At 39.0% G+C, this 22,917-nt stretch overlaps 2 protein-coding genes across 5 annotated transcripts in view; one reads left to right on the forward strand and one right to left on the reverse strand.

The window, feature by feature from the left end:
• The window catches only part of b3galnt2 (beta-1,3-N-acetylgalactosaminyltransferase 2), a 40,111-nt gene extending 17,453 nt beyond the window's left edge, over positions 1-22,658 (forward strand). For 2 of the 3 annotated variants that reach the window (XM_008124069.3, XM_008124083.3), the window contains 8 exons: positions 1,338-1,433; positions 11,544-11,654; positions 11,849-11,927; positions 14,295-14,478; positions 16,853-16,978; positions 17,389-17,548; positions 18,437-18,493; positions 20,117-22,658. In XM_008124069.3, the coding sequence (XP_008122276.1) occupies positions 1,338-1,433; positions 11,544-11,654; positions 11,849-11,927; positions 14,295-14,478; positions 16,853-16,978; positions 17,389-17,548; positions 18,437-18,493; positions 20,117-20,251 (948 nt within the window). In that variant the 3' untranslated portion in view covers positions 20,252-22,658. The remainder of the gene's footprint in view (positions 1-1,337; positions 1,434-11,543; positions 11,655-11,848; positions 11,928-14,294; positions 14,479-16,852; positions 16,979-17,388; positions 17,549-18,436; positions 18,494-20,116) is intronic. The other variant, XM_008124076.3, reaches the window with a different exon arrangement.
• The window catches only part of tbce (tubulin folding cofactor E), a 31,383-nt gene continuing 29,813 nt past the window's right edge, over positions 21,348-22,917 (reverse strand). Inside the window, exons 16-17 of one of the 2 annotated variants that reach the window (XM_062975374.1) lie at positions 21,878-21,969; positions 21,348-21,607 (exon numbers count right to left, since the gene is read on the reverse strand). In XM_062975374.1, the coding sequence (XP_062831444.1) occupies positions 21,515-21,607; positions 21,878-21,969 (185 nt within the window). In that variant the 3' untranslated portion in view covers positions 21,348-21,514. Of the gene's footprint in view, positions 21,970-22,917 lie in introns of both variants that reach the window. The other variant, XM_062975365.1, reaches the window with a different exon arrangement.

Genomic DNA, 22,917 nt, shown 5'->3' on the forward strand with positions numbered 1-22,917 from the left:
CTAGGCAGCAACACACAGCTGGCCAACACACCCAGCAACATCACAAGTGCAGCCACACTTCCAAACAAGTGGCAGACTTGTTGTAAAACATGATGTTTTGGTGCTTAATTTGTAAAATCGTAATGTAATTTGATGTTTAATAGGCTTTTCCTTAATCCCTTCTCATTATCCAACATTTTTGCTTATCCAACGTTCTGCCGGCCCGTTTATGTTGGATAAGTTTGACTCTACTGTATTTTTAACCTATGAGAACACCTCTCTAGAGATCTATAGTTCCTCTAGCATGACTATGGTCAAAATTTGGCAGGTGCTGATCATAAAATAATGCTAGAACAATTAGAGATTTCTAGAGAACACATTATTCAAATCCGCAGAAGTTAAAACCGCAAATATAGAGGACCCACTGTATGTCTTAATTCCCAAGTCCCCTGTTGGGTGAGAAGGGCGGGATATAAATATTGTAATAATAATTTTCTTGCATATATTGAAAAAGGAAGGAAGAAGATAAAGAAAGAGTATTTCTATTGGGTTGGTGGCTTATGGCTAGTTTTAAATTAGTTTGGTTTGCATGCCATTAATATCGATCTGACAGGTGCCATATTGTGCTTGGTAGACATAGATAATTTTAATTCAGAAATTGGTACACCGAAGTGTAAAGCCCTGAAATGCTGTTCTAGAACTCAAAACATAATCAGTAATTTTAACCTTCATTTTTTTTTTACAATTGGTCAGCAATATGGATTTGTATCTATTGGCTCTAGAATCCTTAAAAGTTGAGATTTTATTTAAAATGCATGTGTCATCTAAAAATCATAGAATCGTAGAGTTGAAAGAGACCTTGTGGGCCATCCAGTCCAACCCCCTGCCAAGAAGCTGGAAAATCACATTCAAAGCACCCCCGTCAAAGGGCCATCCAGCCTCTGTTTAAAAGCCTCCAAAGAAGGAGCCTCCCCCATACTTGGGGGCAGAGAGTTCCACTGCTGAACAGCTCTCTCTCACAGCGAGGAAGTTTTTCCTAATGTTCAGGTGGAATCTTCTTTGCTGTAGTTTAAAGCCGTTGTTCTGCATCCTAGTCTCCAGGGCAGCTGAAAACAAGTTTTCTCTCTCCTTCTTATGACTTTCCATCACATATTTATACATGGCCCTCATCATGTCTCCTCTCAGCTTTCTCTTCTACAGGCTAAACATGCCCAGCTCTTTAAGCTGCTCCTCATAGGGCTTGGGAGCAAGTTCAGCTGTGATTAGAGGTTCTGTTATGAACCATTTAAGAGTGCACACATGTTCTATGTGGATGATTTTTTTTGACTTGCAAATCCGTTTTTTTCTTCTTTCCATAGGAAGCACTTTTTAGTGCTCGTTTTAGTCCACCTAGCTGTGGAGTGCAAGTGAACAGACTTTGGTACAAACCTGTGGAACAGTTCATTTTACCTGAGGTATGTACACGACATACGATGGGCCATATATAAAGCTGATGCTTAACACTGGTGTTTTCGGTTATTACCGTATTTACTTGATGTGCTTCATTGAATTCTAATGTGCACCTCAATTTTTAGTATCCTGAAACCAAAAAAAGTATTTGCTGGTAAATGTCATGCACAGTGGCAAAAAGGGCACTTGTTGTAATTTGGCCTAAAAAGCATGCATTACAGTTGCTGCCTGCTTATAACTCCTTCCTTTAAAAAAATATTAGAACACCAAAACTTTTAGAAATTGAAAAGGAAACCTTGGATCTATCTGTGCTATAGAACTGAACCCACTTTAATTGCCTTGGTTCAATGCGATGTGATCATGGGGGCTGTAGTTTGACAAGGTCTTGAGCCTTCTCTGACAAAGAATGCAGGTGCCTCACCACACTACAAATCCCAGGATAACATAGCAAATTAGAGATGACTTTCTCTCAAATAGGAGCTCCAGTTGCAGCTCCAAAAGCAGCTTCTCCTTTTGCTTTGGCTCAGTACTAAGATTACCCTATTATGCGAATCTAATACACACCCTAATTTTGGCAAGATCATTTAGCCAAAAAAGGTGAGCATTAGATTCGAGTAAATAGGGTAATCTGTTCAAAATTCTTATGCAACTTTCTGTCATTTAGGGTGTTAAGATTGTTAAACGTTACACATGCTAGGCACTAGTGTCAAGAATCAGACGCCAATTAGCGAACAAAAATAGAGTTTATTCAGCAGATAAGCCAAAAAGTAATGTTAACACAGAAAAAACCTTGAAACACTTCACTATCAGTGCTTCAAGAGCAGTTCAAACAAAAATATAATTTAGCAACACAAGCAGGTAAAAACAAAGCTAAACAAACTTAGTGCAAACTTCACTTTCTGAGTCCAAGCCCTGCCAGCCGGCTCTGTAGCTTTCAAAGGAACAGTTCCCAAAAGAAAACACCAAATTGGTCAGGAAACAAACAAACAAACTAAGAATGCAGTAGACTGCTTCCACAATGTGGATAAAGCCGAAGGCTCCAAAAGGATGGTGAAAAGACGTCGTCCGGGATTCCAAGGTCAGGTCAGGAGATAACAGCGGTGTCCAAAGAGCAAGCCAGGAGTCAAAAGCCGATAGTAGTCATCAGTCACAGGGCTAAGGCAGTAGCAAGGTCAAATTCCGATCCAAGGTCTGAAGAGGGTGCAGTCATCCAGAACAGGTCCACGATAAGACACAGCGAGAGCCAAGCTAGGTGATAACAGCAGATTCAAATCATAGTCCAAGTCCAGTCTTCATGGAAACACAGAGATCCCAATGGCGCCTCAGCAACACCTTGCCACACGCAAAGTGCAGTGGCCAAACATTCCCATTTTATTTCCCTTCCTCCTGGGTGACCAAACACTCACACCCAAACACCAGGTGTCCCAAATCTACTCAGAGTCTGAGCTCCACACAGCTAGAGCTCGTGGATCTGGAGTACCTAGCAATTCGTCGGAGTCCCAATCATCCTGCCTACACTTAGCCCCATGAACACTTAAAGAACCATCCTCCCTTCTCCAAGCATCCCAATTGGGATCAGCTCCTGCAGAAACCCCAGGTTCAGAAGTATCCATAGACCCCAAATCCCCAGACATCTCCGGTGGCTGTGCCCATTCAGTGCCGGCTTCCCCAGCCACCACCTGTTCCTCAGCATCCATCTCCCCATCTGAGTCTTCCTCAGAAGATCCCACATATAGCTCTCTAAGTCGCTTCCTGCGCAACTCCTCCAGTGAACCCTCATCACGAGGGTTTTTTCTTCCTCTTCGAATTCCATCCCCATCAACCATAATCCCCGAAGGCGCAGTCACAACAACTAGTATCCGCTTCCTTTTTGCAGCTCAGAAATCTTTAAGTCTGTCTTTTTGTAAGCAACAAGAATCTTCTTAAGATCTTAATGACTTAATGACATATGGGGGAAGTGGCATTGTAATCTTTCATGACAATTGTTTGCAAGCTTTGGGGAGAGAGAGAGGGAGAGAGAGAGAGAAAAAAGATTTTAGGAAGAGGAAGCATTAGATAATACTTCAGGATTTTGTGGATTAATGTGTGTTGCACTGATAATGCACTGGCTTGAGAATTGATTGTGTTCCAGATTTAAAATATGGTTTAAATTTCAGCTCAAAGGAGGAAGTGTAAAGAACTCTACAGGAAAAAAATCTTCTTTTTAAAATTTGAAAATTGCAAATCTTTATCATGGTTCTATTCTAAAAACAAGTGAGATAGAACATTCTCCCTTCTTTAAAAAAAGTGATGGAAATAGGTTTCAATAATTAGAGATGTGTTCAAAGAAGATAACAGACAGGGACACAATATTTGGACCGGATATATTGTTTCAGTAATAGGGACCCTTGCCTTATAACCACCAGCTATGGATGCAAATGATTATCTATGACATAAGGTATAGATAATTAATATGAATCCACAAATTTATTTATTTATTGTGTCAGAAGCGAATTGGGAATACAGTTATAATGTATAGAAAAACCACAAAGTTAAAAACTTGGCATTATATTAGATTTCCTTTGATCAGAAGCTGGCCACTTCTAGTGTCACTGGTGTTGCTATAAGAAGGTCCTCCATTGTGCATGTGGCAGGGCTCAGGCTGCATTGTAGTAAGTCAGTAGTTCTCAACCTGTGGGTCACCAGGTTTTTTGGCCTACAACTCCCAGAAATCCCAGCCAGTTTACCAGCTGTTAGGTTTTTTGGGAGTTGAAGGCCAAAACATCTGGGAACCCACAGGAGGAAAAGGAAAGCCTTGGTAAAAAGGAACAACACTGTCTGATGCTTTGTTAACCAAGATATGCCTAGACAAAGCTAGCCAAGGCATCAAACCAGTTTTGGGCATGGCATTCAGTGTTGACATGGAAACCATCAGCTGCTGCTACAAAGAGAGGTCTTCTAGGATTGTGAGAAGATCAGAGGTTGAAGCAGATAAAGCAGTCAGGTTAAGTAAGGTTCTTATCTTCCAATCCCACCAAAGGAAAACAATTAATACCTAGAGCTTTGTATGTGTAATGCCACACCATATGTTAGCATTACATCTGAAAAGGTTGTGTTTTAACAATGACTGCTTATGTTCTCCCAGTGTGTTACTATGTTTGTACAGGTTTTGTTGATACTATGAATGAAACTATTTTAAGGTAAACTTATTTAAACGTATATCTGGGTCTTAGAGTGCCAAGGATTTAATTTTCATTATTCATTGTTGAGAAGAAAGTATCTCTAATTGTGGATACAAAAGGCATTCGTTTTGAATGGATGGCTGTGATATAGCATCTGTTCATATTCTGTAAGTGAAGATTGCATTTGGCAGGCAGGGAAGAATACTAAGATAGACATGAACATTGTATAATTAAGGCATACAGCATGTTAATTCAGTAGTACCTAAATACATAAATTACTTGCATTTATAATCTGCTAATTGGTTTCATCTAATATGGAGTCCATATGTCTCTTGATGGGAGTTCTTTTGAGAAACTGGAAAGAAATAAATAGTTGTCATATTTCATAGTTTAAGCCTTTTTGTAAATTGCCTGGAACTCCTACTTGAAAAATAGTTTACATTCTTTTGAAAGCACTTAGATTTAATAGATGACATAGTTAATCTATTTAGGGTAGCTTCACACAAGGTATTTTTATGCAAAGTATTTTTGAATGTTCCTTTAGAAATTCAGTGTTTATATGCAGCAAATGCATAGGCTGAGCAACAGACTTGCCATAAACAGAATACTATATTTCTTTTTCACATACATGTCTTGTGGCAAATGCATTTGCTTCCATAATGTCTAAAGCAGTCTTGTAGTCACTCGAGTTAATCTGAGAAATAATTTGATGTTGTTTTCTGAGGGCAGGGGAGCAGTAGTTGGCCTGGCAACATTCATGAAGTCTTAATGTTTAGAAGAGTGGGCTGGCTTCTTCAAATCTAGAGAAGCTGATCTATACAGTCTGGATTTAAAAAAAAAATGAGTCCAGCATACCTTTGGAGTTGCTTCTTTTTTCCTGCCTTTTAGCAGTAGAGCATTTTGTCCTCTCCTTAGTTGATAGTGAAGTTGCAGGGAGTTCCTATCAGGTTTTTAATTATTCCTTTCCCACATTTGTGTTTATTTACAGAAGATAATGCAAATTGCTTTTCTTCAGGCAGTTGGTTTAAAAAATATTATTGGCTTTCATTGGAGATCTTTATTCACTGTAACTGTACCAGAATTTTATTTTTGAGAATGCTTGGCTGTAATGCATTAGTAAAGAAACTAAAACCAAAAGATAAACAGAAACTAAAACAGAAACCAAAGTAAACAGATCAAGTGAGGTGGGTTGGTGATGAAAATGTGACCAATTGCTCAGCGAAGCTTATCCATTTTTAGAGTGGAACACAGCTGTCTTTTTTTGACAAAATCCAAAACTAAAAAATAAATAAAAACAAACCCTCAAACCTCCAAAATAAACAGACCAAACGGGATTGGTTGTTGGTGGCTAAGAGTCAAGCTTCACCATCTGTCCAGCAAAGCTTATCCATCTTCTGGGTTGGAGCACATCTGTCTTTTTGATGCTCTTAAGAAGAGCGAAAGAGAGAGAAAGGGATGGCTTCAGGCCACTTAACTTTCAGGGTAGATTGCTTTTGCTTCTGAAAGCATCAGCCTGATTAAGGATAAGGAAGAGTATACCCAAAGTAAATTGATAAAGAGGTAGACTTTGTAGGAGAACAGGTCAAAGTAGCATTGATTTCATCCTTGATTCAATCTTGTTTATTTTGTTATGTTGCATTTATAAATGAGAACAATCAAAATGATAATAAGACAACATTGTGTTGGAGTTTTTCAAAGAGAACTTTGTTATTGTGTCAATGTATCTTTCAGTTGCTTTCATGGATGCAAAGATACTTGGTTTGCAATCAAGGGGCGTTTAAATATACAAAAAAAGTTGTATTGTGTGTATGCCACCATTCCTCTTTCAGCAGTGTTAAGACTTTTGTTGAGCATCTTACAGCCCACTGTTGTTGATAAGCTAGTTTTCTAATTCTTGGTGGGAAAGTAAGCTTTTCTCAGTTAGTGAAAGCTTATACACAAATGTGTATATAAATAAATTCACCTCTCTGCACTTTACATATAAGTAAAGAAAAGACTAGAATCAAATAATATAACTGACTGCATAATTACATTAACAGAAGCAATAGATTTTCTATGTTGGAGCTTTCTGTGCTGGCTCCAATCCCCAGCTGTGCAATTTTTCAAAGTAATAAAACAACACAAAGAGTTGGAGGAAGTCTAAAACAGCCTAGGCACTATATTTTGAATTGTACCGCCTCAGTAGGCAGCTTTCAATGCGACACAGTGGGACCAAATGAGCTGATGATGTTAGACTTCCAAAGAAGCATCATTGAGACACTCAGCAGTTTATTGTTACTTGAGTGTGTTTTCCCACTACTGTAGGGGAGATGAGGACCGATGGATATCTTAAGTAGTCAATAAAAATGTTAAACTGGGTGAATGTACAATGAAATTTGAGTACAGAGGAATATCGGAGTAAAATGAAAATACATTCAAGAGATAACTGCACCTGTGAAAATTGCTTTTGTTGTAACTGCATTTCCTACCAGCAGTAATCCTATACATTGTGGGTAATTTGATCATTTCAGGCAAAGAAAAAAAGGCAGATGCATACTTCTATCTGCACTCTCCCAAATTTCCCCCAGACAAGGAAGGTACCTTTCTTGATTGCAAAGTGGAACCAATTTCTGTTTTTCTGTGGGGGTCAGCGAATAAGTTGACTAAGTGCTAAATGGAAAATTACCAAAATGGAGTGGGAGAGGTGCGTCGTGAGATGCATTCTGGCAAACGTACAAATGGGGAGCACCAACTGCCTACTTTCCTAAGCAGCTGTCCAAACATGAAAGGGGGAGTTTGTTTGCATGAAACATTTGCAATTTGTTTTGGGATTTGTGTGGAAGATACATTTAAGTTTGTAATACAATAATTAGGTTATTTCAATTGTTACATCAGTTTTAGTTGTTACATCACTTTTAAAGGATAGAACAAAAACACTGCTTTCGCAAGTATGAAATCCCTTTTCCTGAAGATATTGCGAAATATGAAAACAAAAGGGCACACGATCAAGGAATTAAAAGGGACATTGCCAGGGAAGAATAGTGCTCAGGGGCAGATGATAAGATATGTAGTTTTACTTGATGAATCATTCTCCCTTCTCCAGACCTGAATGAGTGTTTGAAGGTGGGAAATAGAATTTTTGGGAGCCCAGTGTTTCCCTTATGCCTAGTTGTACACTTTTGAACACCAGCTAGTAGCATTACATAGATTTTAGACAGTATATTTTTTGTTTTAAAATGTAGCGTGTGTGTTAGAAAGAAATTACAAAGCGACTTGAGATATCTATACACATGACTCTCTGAAAGTGATGTTAGAAACAAAGATGATCGTTTCTCTGAAAACAGCAGTGCAGCCTGCTCCTTTAAACCTACAAATCTCTTGTCACTGGAATTTGAATGCTAGGTGAGGAGGAAGAATGTAAAAGAGTGTTGTGCAGAACAGACTAGCATAACAAAAAGTGTTTCTCTACGCCTTGATTTCTAGGAGGTCTTCTGGTCACCAAGCTGTTCTCATATTTTTGCAGTCCTGCATTTCCTTCTGACTAGGAAGGGAAACAGTCTTCTCACCAAGACTTTGGCTCACTATGTTGGCAATAAGCCTCATTGAGCATGGTGGGACTTCTGAATAAACATGCCTACTACTGGTTCACTGATTGTGTTACATATCACTGCTGTTACAACTCGTGCTTTTAAAACTTATATTTAACCCCTAATTGAATTGATAGTATCTGCAGCTGCTGTTGTTCTATGTGAGGGTGTAACTCTCACCCAGTGGGTTTTCATGGCCAAGTAGGGAAATTGAACCCTGGTCCTGAAGTGTCCTAGTCCTACACTCAGACCGCTATGCCACACTAGCTCCATAATATCTGCATGTCTTGCAGGTGGTTCCTTTATTAACTTATAGTTCCCTTCTCACCTCTAAAACACATATGCATGCGTGCGCACACACATTGAGAATTTCATTTTTGCAGTTTTGATTATTTGCAGATTTGATTAATATGTTCTCTCGAGGAATCTCTAGGTTCCTTCAGTGTGACTGTGGTCAGTTTCCACCACTGAGTAGTGTTGAAAGACCTCGGGATTCAAAAACAATATTTTTCTAAGCATTTGTAGGTTCTTTTGTGTGACTCCATGGTCAACTTTTGCTGAACATTGACGGTAGAGTTATGCTGGAAGACCTAGAGCAGGTATCCTCAAACTTTTTAAGTGGAGGGCCGGTTCCCGGCCCCTCAGACTATTGAGGGACTGGACTATGATGAAATAGGCCAAAATTAGTATCGTTCTTGTTGTGTGCCTTCAAGTTGTTTCAGACTTAGGTCAACCCCAAGTCTAAAGTTTAAGACAGGGGCCAGGCAAATGATCTTGGAGGGCCGCATCTGGCCCATGAGCCTTAGTTTGGGGACCCCTGACCTAGAGGTACTTAGAGAGGTGTTTCTCTCAAGTAAAAAATGTGGTTTTTTTTTAATTTCACAATTTTTCCATTTTTGTGAGGGTCCCCAGCCTAACAAAAGTGGAGTGTGGACTGTACTTCAGATTGGGACTAGCACTCCCTGCACCTAATAGTATGGAATAAAGTTCACAAAGGCTAATTTAATAATAAATTTGTTGATCTTTAGTGTGTCACAGAATTTTTTGTGTTGTAATTTGTTTTACTGCAACACAATTTAATGGATAGGATTGAGTTTTCAAACTCCACTCAGGGATACAGGGAAGGGCAGTTGAGCTCTCACTTAGCTGAAATGAAGGGAGGACATCTGTTCTCTGGGTAAGCATAAGTAGCAGTTGGCTTGAAGGACTGGGTGGGTGGCTTTGCATATTTAATGAAGATTAGTCACCACCTTTAACAACTAACTAATCAATGTGTCGTGCATTGTTTGTATGTGGAGGATAGTTGGAGTTGCAGCCTTCCATTTTATTTTTCTCCATACTCTTTATTGGGGAAGTGCATATTCCTTAATACTTGGGATTACCAGTAATGAAAGATTTCCATAGTCATAGCTACAAGATCAAATTAACACACTTAATGAAGCTGCAATCTTATGCCTGTGTAATATAGAGAGTAGCTGAGCTGGAGGAGGAGAACTGTTTTTAGATCAAAATCTAGTACATATGTTTGTATGATCACATATAAAATAAGTGTATTTGTGTTTTGTGGGTCTTAGAAAAGTGGAAGGGAGATTGCAGGCAGAACACAGCTTATTTCAACATCACATGGCAGCAAACCTGGTACCTTACCAGGCCAAGCAGTTGCCACAGTGCTCATAAATGACACTAAATCCAGAAAATCCTGTTTTTTGATCTGCAGAATCTTGGAATCCCTTTGATTGGGGTTTTGCCAGTGAAAAACGTGGGTTTTTTTAAACTGGAATATTCAAATATAGTTCTGATAGTAGAGCTTTATCATTGTAATTACATCTGAGAATACTGGGTCCCAGCCTTCTATATCTGTCACAGACAGAACGCCACCAGATAAGATTCAACACAGTTTATTAAAGATACAGAACCAAAAGACGCTCGTAAAAAACAAAGGGCTAGGCAAACACTCGCCTTCAAAATGAAAAGTCACTCAAAAACGGTTCAAAAGATAAACCGGATTAAACAGGAGTTTAATCCGGGTTAAACCAAAAATGCTTACTTCAGCCTGGCACTTTAAACAAACAAAAGCTGGTAAACAAAGATTCAATAAAACATAAATACTGGCAGCAGATTCCTCTCTGCTACTCAGCAGCTGAGGTTGAGTAACTAAGTTGTTACTCCTCCGTGCAGCGGGCGAACTCCGGGTCCAAACACATCAATCAGGGTTGCAGCGGTTAGCGAGGTCCCAATCCAGTCCGAGGTCGATAGCCAGGTGCAGGCGTCTAAGGTTCCACGAATTCCACCGATAGCCACAGAAAGGGTAGTCCAAGGTCGTAGTCAGTCAGTCAGTCCAGCGTCAATCCAGAGTAGGTAAATAATGTCCGTCAAGAAGACGACGGAGGTCCAAGCTAATAAGATTAAACACAGGTTGCACAACAAAAGCCCACACAGTTCCTCCCGCCGTCTATGCCCAATGTCCTTGGTAACTTATGTATTCAGCAAACGAAACACACCCGTCTTCAGGAAATTCCCAACAAGAGCCCAAGCGTTCGTCCAGATTAGCCCTGGATTCAAAACCCCATTTTATGCCAGTTTACAACTCCTCATCGCTATCAGCTGCTCCCCTAATTCCAGGTGCCTCATCATCATCATCCTCATCAGAGCTAAAACATCTTTGACTACGCCCCACAGCATCCCCAGCTGTGGATCCCGTTCCATCCCTCCAACTCGTCCACGGGTCCGATCCTGCAACCCGCCAGTCGCTTCCCATGCTATCATTACCAGGAACACCCAAATCCTCCCTCACACGAGTCCATTCCATGTCATCCTCCTCTGAGCTAACCACCTCTTCCTCCATTCCCTCGGTAAAACCCTCAAAGGAATCTTCGTCTGTTGGTTCTGCAAATAAGTCCCGCAGCCGTTTCCTCTCTCGCTCCTCAAGAGAGTCTGACTCTCGAGGAGTCTTACGACCACGTCTCCCAGAATTGGAGCCATAAGGCTCAACCATAACAATATCTATGCCATGTAAAAGAATCCTAGCATTCAGTATTTCTTTGTGTGTAATTAGGGTTTGAGTTTGAGTTATTAGGGTTTGGTTTCTCCCCCAAGAGTATCTATATTAAAAAAAGCCAGGTGTGGAATCACATCAAACAATTCAACTGGCAGTGATCAAAAGTTAGACTAAAAACATTAAATGGTCTGAAACTAAATTTGACTAGTTTCTGGTTCTCTAATACTGTACTCTAACTGTAATATTAATATGTTGTGCAGATGTTAGCTTAGATATATGCTTGAATTTTTTTTATTGCCAAGGGAGTCTTGAATGATTTGACAAAAACATTTGTTTAGTGTATGTAAATGCAAATATTTTGTTCACAGTAAGTGTTGCTTGTTTTGACAGAGTTTTGAAGGTACGATTGTATGGGAGAGTCAGGATCTACAAGGCCTTGTTTCTAGAAATCTTCATAAAGTGATGGTGAATGATGGTGGAGGTGTCTTCAGAATTATTACGGTTGGTCTTTTATTCCAGCATGCAATAACTATAACAAAACAGTGTTTTGATAAACTTTTAGGCATGGCAAATTCCAAGCTTGCAAAAAATGTTGGGACTACGTAATTACTTTCCAAAAATCTGAACCTTTTTGAGAAGAGATGATTGTAGTAAAAGTGTATATGATTCCAGTCTTTTTAATCTCTGTGCCATAGGCAGGGGAAGGATCCTTGCCTCATGAATTTACACAAGGTGTGGAGGGAATCGCAGGAGGCTTTATTTACACAATTCAAGGTAAGTATATAAAGACTGGTTGTTAAGATTTTTCTTGTAATGCAAAAGTGATCAACTTTGACAGAAATTTACATCCAATGAAAACAGAATACACATTGCTTTGAAGATGACCCTTGTTTTAAAATAATTCTTTTTCTGGGTTAATGTATTTTAGTAGTAACAGCAGGAAGGAGATCAGGGAATGCAGTCATGGGGATCATGGCTGGACCACAATGTTGTGCAAAAAGGCATGCCATTTTGGGGTCAATTTGTGGCTGACCCCTCATTCTGTTTAATGGGAAGTTACTCAAATCGGGAGGAATGTTGTTTTCATTGAGCAAAGTTTCAGCCCATTGACTACAATGGGGAATTTTGAAAGCTCAATCCTGTCATTTTAAGGCCTATCCCCATGAAACCTACCGCAGTTTTAGACCCCATTTACAACTGCAGGCCTGCCAAGTTTCAGAACAATTCACCAATTTACTGATATTTTAGAATCATTTTAAGGTTTTACTATAGCATTTTTTTAAATAAGACAAACTACAAGAGAGGGTTTTGGGAATTGTTGCTGGCTGTGTCCATTCTCAGCCAATCAGAGCATGGATACAACCATGCCTTTTATTGGCTGAGAAATAGAAAGAGGAACTTCAACTCCCATCATGCTCTAAGAGGAACTTAAGAGACTTTTCAATTCCTGCCCCATGCTAGTTCTGCTGGGAAAACGAGCTCCCAGCCCTTTCTCGGGGAGGAGCCTAGGGAACTTTTCTGCTGCCGGGGAGGGAGAAAAGACGTTGCAGGATCTTCTCCAGGAGCCCTGCAGCCAGAGGTGGTTCAACCACCAGGCCAACTAGGCAGTTGCCTGTGGTGCCATCTTGTTGTGGGCGCCATCGAGGCAACTCCTGTCTCCTGCGGCCTGCCTCCGCAAGGTATTGAACTGCTTTTTCTATCGATTTGTTGCAAAACATGATGTTTTAGTGCTTAATTTGTAAAATCTTAATGTAATTTGATGTTTAATAGGCTTTTCCTTAATCCCTCCTTATTATCAAACATTTTCGCTTATCCAACACTTTTATTTTTCAGTGATTAGTTTGGGGGGGGGGGGGGCGCCAAAATTCTGTTTGCCTACACTTGAAGAATACCTAGGGCCGGCTCTGCCTGCAGCAGACTCTTGCCTCAGGTATAATGCATACTTAACTCAATTCTATCCAGGAGCCAATAAATCTGGCTCTCTTGATCCATTTTGCCAAGCTTTTCAGTTCCCTCCTCCTCATTCTGTTTTTGGGGAGATTACATGAAATGGACCTTTGAATATTAAAAATAACTTTCGGTCAAACTGATCCGCGCCCAAGCCTATTGCCCATGCCTATTCTAGTATTGTACTGTAGCAAGTCCTTAAATCATGGGTAAGGATTTGACCCATCAGATCTTTTTGGCTACAGATCCTAGTGTGTCCAATAATACCTGCATACAAGGATGCTTAATAATAAAGTATCATGGGAGTTGTAATCTAAAGCATCTAAGGCAGGAGTCCCCCACCTGCAAATGAAATTTTATTTATTTATTTAATTTATATACCGCTCTTCTCCCCCAGGCTTGATATTGTTACCATTTGAAGTATAATGTATGTGTGTTGCCTGTTTATTGTGTTCAATAAACAGGCAATAAGCATTTGTGTACTTTAAATGGTAGCAATGTCAATTAAGTCAACTTTTTTTTTTTTGCTGATCTATATGTGCTACAGAAGAGTTAAGTAAACAAAAAGCAAACTACCACTTTTTGGTTCCAAAAATATTCATCCCTGGAATCAATACTTGGTAGGTGCACTTTTAACAGCTATTATATGGGAAAGCCCATGACTCTAGATGTCCACTTACATATTATTGCATTTTGTGATGAATTTCCAATGTGACCAGATTTGACTATTGCCTTATTTCTTTGTTTATCTCCAACTTTCTATCTTGGCTTATATCCAGAGAACTCAGAGACAATAGAAGCAATTTAATGCAATAAATAGCAATATCAATTACTTTAAAAGGCTCAAGATATAAAACAATGCCAGCTACAGTACATAGGCAGATTAAATACAATCAGATTGTGCACTTGCTTTCACTTACTGTATATCCCTCTGAAGATACACCACCTTCCTGAACAAATTATTTGTTAATGCAATTAATATGCAAATCACAGGAAAGTTTCCCTATTGGGCCCCTTCCAGATGTGCTGGATTACAGTTCTCAGAATCACCCAGTCATTTGTGCTGTGCAGCCTAGAATATCTTGGGTTTTACATATGCTAAGGATGCCAGATGTCTTGAAATAGTTATATGTTGGTGAAAAAGGACTGCGTGTTACAATTTCCTCAATTTTCTGGCTTCTCTCTTCCTTTCAGAAGGAGAGGTGCTTTTGCAAAGCCTGCAGAGTCGTCCAGAGAGATTTGTACAATATATAAACAAACTTGAAGAGGAAGATGCCTTACTGAAGGAAGAAAGCAACACTTACGATGATATTGTTTTTGTTGATGTTGTTGATACCTACAGAAATGTTCCAGCCAAATTACTGAATTTTTATCGATGGTAAGTTTCTATTTAGTCCACAAAGAGCAGTGCCTTTCTCTCTTGCTCTTCCATCTATACTTTCAGGATGAGTGAAAATAGTTTTTAGAGTTCTTCCTTAATGATATTAGAGGGAAGGGCATATCCCAGAGCCTGAAAGGTGGCAGCCACACTGTTGCAGCTGCCATTTGTGTCACTTTGCATAATTTGTGGTTACCTTTTGGGCTATTTACAGAAGACTCTTACCTTCTCCTTCACAGGGTAAGATGGAATATTGCGTTGTTGTGTCTTGCTGAGAATTAAATACAACTGAAGCATACTTTTTTCCAATATAAAAAATAGATGACCAAGTCATTGATTAAGATAGGAAGGAACCTGCCAGGTTTGAGAGTTCTTGGAGTTTTCATCTTTGAGAGTTCTTGGAGAATGGGAGAAGTCTCAGCAGATTGGAGGAGGGCAAATGTGGTCCCTCTCTTCATGAAGGAAAAAAGGACATCCCTAACAATTACTGTCCAGTGAGCATAACGTCAATACCAGGCAAGATTCTGGAAAAGATCATTAAGGAAGTGGTCTGCAAACACTTAGAAAGGAATGCGACCATCGCTAATAGTCAACACAGATTTATCAAAAACAAGTCATGCCAAACTAATCTGATCTCTTTTTTCGATAGAGCTACAAATTGGGTAGATGCAGGGAATGCTGTGGATGTAGTGTATCTAGATTTCGGTAAGGCCTTTGACAAGGTCCCTCATGACCTTCAGGCAAACAAGCTAGTCAAATGTGGGCTAGGCAAAACTACAGTTAGGTGGATCCGTAATTGGCTAAATGAACAAACCCAAAGGGTGCTCACCAATGCTTCCTCTTCATCCTGGAAAGAAGTGACGAGTGGAGTGCCGCAGGGTTCAGTCCTGGGCCCGGTTCTGTCCAAGATCTTTATTAATGACTTAGATGAAGTGTTAGAAGACATGATTATCAAGCTTGCAGATAACACCAAATTGGGCAGGACAGCTAATACTCCATAAGACAGGAGCAGAATTCAAAGCAATCTTAACATATTAGAGAGATGGGCTGAAACTAACAAAATGAAGTTCAACAGGGACAAATGCGAGATACTCCACTTAGGCAGAAAAAATGAAATACAAAGATACAGAATGGAGGACGCCTGGCCCGACAGCAGTACGTGTGAAAAAGATCTTGGAGTGCTCGTGAACAAGTTAAACATGAGCCAACAATGTGATGCCACCGCTAAAAAAGCCAATGGGATTTTGGCTTGCATAAATAGGAGTATAGTGTCTAGATCCATGCTGCCCCTCTATTCTGCTTTGGTCAGACCACACCTGGAATACTGTGTCCAATTCTGGGCACCGCAATTGAAAGGAAATGTTGACAAGCTGGAAGGTGTCTAGAGGAGGGCGACTAAAATGATTAAGGATCTGGAGAACAAGTCCCTTCGAGGAGCGGCTGAAAGAGCTGGGCATGTTTAGCCTGCAGAAGAGAAGGCTGAGAGGAGTCATGATGACAATTTATTAGTATGTGAGGGGAACTCAGGGTGGAGGGAGTAAGCTTGTTTTCTGCTGCCCTGGAGACAAGGACGCGGAACAATGGCTTTAAATTACAGGAAAGGAGATTCCACCTGAACGTTAGGAAGAACTGTTCGGCAGTTGAACTCTGCCACGGTGTGTGGTGGAGGCTCCTCCTTTGGAGGCTTTTGAGCAGAGCCTGGATGGCCATCTGTCGGGGGTGCTTTGAATGCAGTTTCCTGCTTCTTGGCAGGGGGTTGGAGTGGATGGGCCATGAGGTCTCTTCCAACTCTATGATTCTATGATTCTAGAAAAAGAACATGAAAAATAGTGACAAAACGGAATTCCAGATAATATGATTTGTTGTGCCATGGCGCCCAAAGAACAGGAAAACTAAATGGACTAATATTCCTTCATCTAAGCCATTATTTGGTGTATAGAACCCCAGCCACAAAAATATTAAGCGTCACTGTCTTGGCCTTTTTTTCAGTGTAGACTCTACAACAACAACAACAAAACAACAATTTTATTTTTGTATCCCATCCCCATTTCCCCAAAGGGACTTGGGGCGGCTCACATGGGGACAACAACTTTTATACAGGACCTTACCAACAGATTCAATATCCACAATTCTACTTATGCTCCAGAAATATTTCCTCCATGGAAGTGTTTGTGGACCTCTGTAGATTCTCCAGTGCAACTTTATTGTATGCTTCTGGCCCAAGTATAATAAAAATATAGGGTTCGCTATTACCCACAGTTTCAGGTAGTTATGGGTGGTGTTGGATTGTATCCACTGTAGATACAGTGGTCATACTGCATATTTCAGGGGATGCTTTTATAGAACATTATCATTTCCTCCCATTTGTTTTCAGGACAGTTGAAGCAGCAAGTTTTGATGTATTACTGAAGACAGATGATGACTGCTACATTGATTTGGAGGCAGTGTTCAACAGAATAAAGCTTAAAAACTTGGGCAGACCAAATACTTGGTGGGGAAAGTGAGTATCCTTTCTTTTTAACAATATGCCAGGTGCCATATACACTGGCAACATAAATATTAATAAAAGACATTATTTAATTTGAAAATAAACTTATTTTATATTTTATTGTTCATATTCTGGACATTTATTTTAATGTTTTATTAGATATATATCTTAATTGAGTTAATAAGCTATTCCATCATTTGTGCAAAAATAGAAAGGAAAAAGATATTGGCAAGTAACTTTGAGATAAATAATTTCTGTTGTAAATAATACAGGTGAAAGGCCCGCCTTCTTGAATCCTGCAGTGCTGTTCCACTCTAGGCTATCTTGCAGAGGTTATGTATAGCAGTCTTAAATTGTACAGATGAGCCAAAGAATTGTTTGCTAATATCCTATGAAAAGAACTTGATTGGTTTGGTCTTAAGTTTCAGACTAAATTGGGCAGTCGACCGGACTGGGAAATGGCAAGAGCTGGAGTACCCAAGTCCCGCTTATCCGGCCTTTGCGTGTGGGTCTGGTTATGTTATTTCCAAAGACATTGTAGAATGGCTTGCAAGCAACTCAGATAGACTAAAGATATATCAGGTAGGTATTTGGTGGGAAGGAAGGAAATGGATAGAAGGAAATGGGATGTCTGCTTCAGACCCCCATTTGTCACATTGCAATTCCCATGAGCCTAGCCATCACAGCAGGTGAGGGAATGTTGATAGTTATAATCCAACAACATTTTGTTAAGGTGAACTTTGCTTATCCATAACTTAAAGAATAACTTACATATAAATAGATCTAGCATTCCATGTGCTTGGGGAGAAGCAAAATTGTATCATTTCAAGGCTTTGGGAGTTGCAGAAACCTTTTGGGAGAATTCAGAAACAAGTTGTTCAATGTCTGAGAAGGGGGTTCTGCTTTTGACTTTCCCAGGGAGGGCAAAAATGATCAATCGACCTCCAGAAGTTGTCCAGCTTTGACAGAAGTGTTTATACCATCTAATTTTGAATTGCAGGCAAAAGCTCCAAAAATCTACACTGTTTTGAGCTTTCAAATTATATGGAAGTGGTCAAGTTCTCCAACTGTGCTTCTAATTGCTTAGAGAAAACATCAGGAATGCCATAAAAACGATATTCTTAATTCACTGAATGTGTTAGCAAGGCAACTGATTCTGATAACGGAGTTTAAATTTAATTGAGTGGATTTAATGACTCCTTGCATCTCAGAAGGCAGATGGCCAGAGGAAGGCATGGCCTATGCCTACAAATATTCTTTCAGACCATCTTAACTGGCAGCAACTAAAATAACATCTTGAAAAAATGTAGGTCTGTGACCTTTCTCTTGTATGATTTTCCCCAAAGAAGCCAGCGGAATTTCAAAAGCTTGCATGATTTTGATTGATCCAATAAAAAATATTTTGGGTGTTACTGATTTTTGAAAGTAATGCTTTCCTTGTTTTTGTTTTGTCTTAAATTGCACATTAAGGGTGAAGATGTGAGTATGGGTATTTGGATGGCAGCCATTGGGCCAAAACGGTATCAGGTATGTTTGCATAGGATTGTCTGATGCCTTTGGACAGCAGTCCTGGTAACATCTGCTTGGGGTGTAAACTAATGGGATTTTTATGTAATGAGTATATGATTATAGTGTAAAGAAGTGTGTGTTGGGGAAATCAGTGCTTCTTAGGGATTTCATTGTTTAGGCATAGTTGATTATCCTGGTATAGTTTGCTCTGCAGTTTGGGAACAGATCTCTTTGTCCAAACTGAAGATGTTTTTCAGAGTCATAAGTCTTCCTTCAAATTATTAGCTGTCCAAGGTTTGTTTTCAGAGGCACTCTCCAACTTGGCTATATAAGCCAACATCCTGTTGGGTGCACAAATAGCACAGTGCTACACTTGCATAACTAGGGTATCCCAAGGAATTGAGGCACCCAGTAGGAATGTCTGTGTGTCCTTCCGTGAGCATCACAGACGGTTACATATTGTTATGTTATAATTTGTACTATGGGTATAGTGCCAGGCTCATCCAACACTTTTGTTTGGTGCCTAACACTGACATGCATTACTGTTGTGATATAAGTTTTCTTTGTGGTAAGTGATGCTGCATTTGGCATACACCAAAGAGGCATTTCAGACTTTTGACTAGTGATGATCAGCAGGTTTCTTCTCCATTATGTGTGCACCCACAGTGAGGACAATGGGATTTCATTTACACTGGACTATACTCACAAGGAGTATAGTCTCGAAGCAAATAAAGAAAATCAATTTTAGCATGCATGAAGACAGTCCCCTCTCTTGAGTCAGTTTAGCCTTAAGGACCCCATAAATTGCAAATGCTTTGAACACCAGCAACAAGGTTTCTCCTCACCATTCATTATCAGCCTTCATACCTCTTCCCAGGCTCAAACTGACATTCTAGAACAAAAGCATCAAACTCACTAATAAAATTGACATTTTCTTAAACATAAGACTGCTGTTTAATGTTTTGCAATGATGCTTACAAAGATTCCAAACCCCATCTGTGTAAGAAAGCCTCAGACTTTAATTTCACATAGCCAATTTAGTTGATGAGAATGGGATGAAACCCCAGTTTTAAGTAATACATTTTTGTGTACCTTAAAATCAGTTACATTACTCAGTTCTAAACTTGGTCCATGTTTGTCAGTGTAAATGAAATCCATTGTAAATACGAGTTTAGGTAACACTTGCGCTTAAAACCAAGTATTATAAGAGAACACTCTGTGAAACTTTATTTTGATATTTTGTATTACAGTAGAGTCTCACTAATCCAAGCCTCACTTATCCAAGCCTCTGGATAATCCAAGCCATTTTTGTAGTCAATGTTTTCAATATATCATGATATTTTGGTGCTAAATTCGTAAATACAGTAATTACAACATAACATGACTGCGTATTGAACTTCTTTTTCTGTCAAATTTGTTGTATAACATGATGTTTTGATGCTTAATTTGTACAATCATAACCTAATTTGATGTTTAATAGGCTTTTCCTTAATCCCTCCTTATTATCCAAGATATTCGCTTATCCAAGCTTCTGCCGGTCCGTTTAGCTTGGATAAGTGAGACTCTACTGTACTAAGCTATGATCTCTTATCAGTGTTTGCAGCATCTGTTTCTGTTTTTAACACTCAATATTTTAAACAGGACAATCTCTGGTTGTGTGAGAAGACATGCGAGAGTGGTATGCTATCATCTCCTCAGTATTCCCCAGAAGAACTTACAGAACTCTGGATAATAAAGGAACGTTGTGGAGATCCCTGCAAATGTGAAGAAAGGTGAAGGCTTGTTGGTTCCCCCTCACAACAACCAAACATTATGGGTAACTGGAGCTTTCAGTTACACATTTGAAGAGAAGGGAATGCTTCAAAAACAGCTTTTTACAAAAGAATTTCCACATTTCCCCTTGCAGCTTGTGGGACAAGAGTATACACTAGTGATTGTGTATGCTCCAAACCCTCTGTTATGTGCCATGAAAAGGGACACTTAACTACACATGGGACTGTAACAGTCTTCACAGAAGACTTTCATGTAGGCAATTTGTCTTGTGTAAAATGGCCCCTTAGAGCAGTGTTTTGCACATTCCTTCCCCCCCCTTATTTTTAGTAAAAGGCATACTTTCCATTTTGAATGCATTCTGCAGTAGTTTTACAAGGCCAAATATGAAATTTCATTCCTTAGCAAATTACACAAGGTGATAATTTTTTATACACAAAATGTATGAGATCACATTTTGAGGACTTGAAGTTACTGTTACAAAATGTAATAATGAGGACTTGTGAGCAAGATTTGTTGGCTAAGGCAGATCTCCATTATGTGAAGACTGCTTAGTCTTGTGGAATCAAAAGTTACTTTACTGTCAGAAGCAGAAACTTAATGTAAGTCTGTGTTTCAAATGATGTAAGGAGAGGAGCAGGAAGTACTACACCAGTATTTCCACCACGAGGCAAGAGTATATGACTGGCTGTAAACAAAAGTGTTGAATGCAACAAACTGCATGTCCTTTCTCCATGGAGTAGAAGGCATGCAGAATGCTAAATAATAAGCATTTTTATCTTCCTGAATCAATGTTATGCCTGGTAGTCGTGTGCCACTGGGGTGGGTGGGCAATGAGAATACCTCAGCTTTTAATTATGTAGATTTTTGTTGTGATTTTCTGTATAATGGGAAATAGAACAGTTTGTTAAGAGTTTCCCTGACACAAGTTAGCAGTGTAGCACAAACCATGGATTAAATTTACTCCAATTAATTTGGGCTGGATCTACATCGCCATATAATTCAGTTCATGCAGTTAATCTGCATTCTGAAACTGGATTCTGTGGCAATGTAGATCCAGCCATGGTTAAAGTTCCCCCTTCTCAAAAAAGAGGCAAAGCACTATTTTTAAAGAGAACATTTATTAACAGAAAGTGCAGATTCTAATGATTTGCCAGATAAATAGCTTTCCATCTTTTTCCAAAGTTCTTCCAAATAATCTTTAAAACTTAATGAGAGAGGTTCTGCTAGCAACATACAACTACTCTATATAAAAAAGCATTGAAGCTGTTACCATCGTACTAGGATGCAATCTTCATTTTCAATAGAGTAAAACTGCAAAGGCTTTAGGTCATTGTCCAGTTCAAATTCTTTGCCTTTCATCTAGGATAAGAAAAGATTTAGACAGGCATTAGAGCTACACATTTCAGTCTTCTATACTTTTAGAAAGAAAATACATATTAGAATCAAGCCACCACTATTCAAAGGAAACTAAATAGTATCCCAAATTATGGTACAAACATTGTCCTTTGAAGAAACCAATTTATTCAATAGAGTTAGAGTACAATATTGACTTTTAAGAGTGCGATATGCTTTATTACTCTGAATTAAGTATGAACCTATAAAAGACTGCATTATTGTGTTTGAGCTTACTTTAGAACTTTCATAGGATAGTTTCAGTTTTGAACCTGGGATTTTAAGTAGCCGATACAGTAATCCTTTGACCTTCTGAACAGTCATAGAATCTGTACAGGGGAAAAAAAGTTTAATTCCAGTTACCATCTGAGCATTTTTATTACATATTAAATTCCACCAAACACTGATGTCAAAGTAGATTTGTCTGGATTGAGTTCATTCAGCTGAAGATGCAACTGCTAGTATTATCTCAATGCGTCATTAAGGTATTAATGTATGAAGTAACCACCTATAAACCAAATTGGAGATTTACATTTTAGGAATATAACAGACTGACTGACCTAAGTGACCTTCAAGACATAGTTTATTGAGTTTGCTGTTTTGTATTCTGACAGTATATAAATAACGCCCCTCCTTTTGCAGAAAATGAATGTCATTCTGGGACTTCATATCATGAGGCTCCAAACTTGCATATGCTAAATAGCTCCAGAGTACCACTAGCTTTATGCACTTATATTATGAACCAATACATATGAACATGAAGGTGTATTTTTGTAGATTTGAAGGAGAACATTATTCTAAATTTGAACAATACAAGATAGTTATTCTGGGTAATTTCCCCTCTGTTTCATTTAAAGCTTTATCTAAAGGCACAGCAATAGTGAGTTACTCCTCTATTGTCACAAAGTGTACGTAGAAAAATATTTTTCTATTAACTTTTCAAAAAAGCTGTATCATTTTATGCAACTTGTGACAAATGTGATTTTTATTTTAGAATAAATACTTTTCAAAACATTTATATTCTTTAAGATGTGTGATTTTGTGGATTATATGTTGTATTAATGTAATAGTGAACCAGGATGGAGACAGCTTTTTCACCAGAAACTTCAATGGAAAATTATGGGTTTTACATCTGCAGAATACATCTAGAACAGATGAGCCTCCCCTGCCTTTGGATGTCACAAATGATCGCGTATGTGTGGTAAGATAGGAATGGATTTAGCAGCTCCTTCCGCACCAGTAGAAATGAACGTTGAAAATGTGTTGGGGTAATTTCA

The sequence above is a fragment of the Anolis carolinensis genome, chromosome 1, assembly GCF_035594765.1.
Source record: "Anolis carolinensis isolate JA03-04 chromosome 1, rAnoCar3.1.pri, whole genome shotgun sequence".
NCBI classification, from domain to species: Eukaryota; Metazoa; Chordata; class Lepidosauria; order Squamata; family Dactyloidae; genus Anolis; species Anolis carolinensis.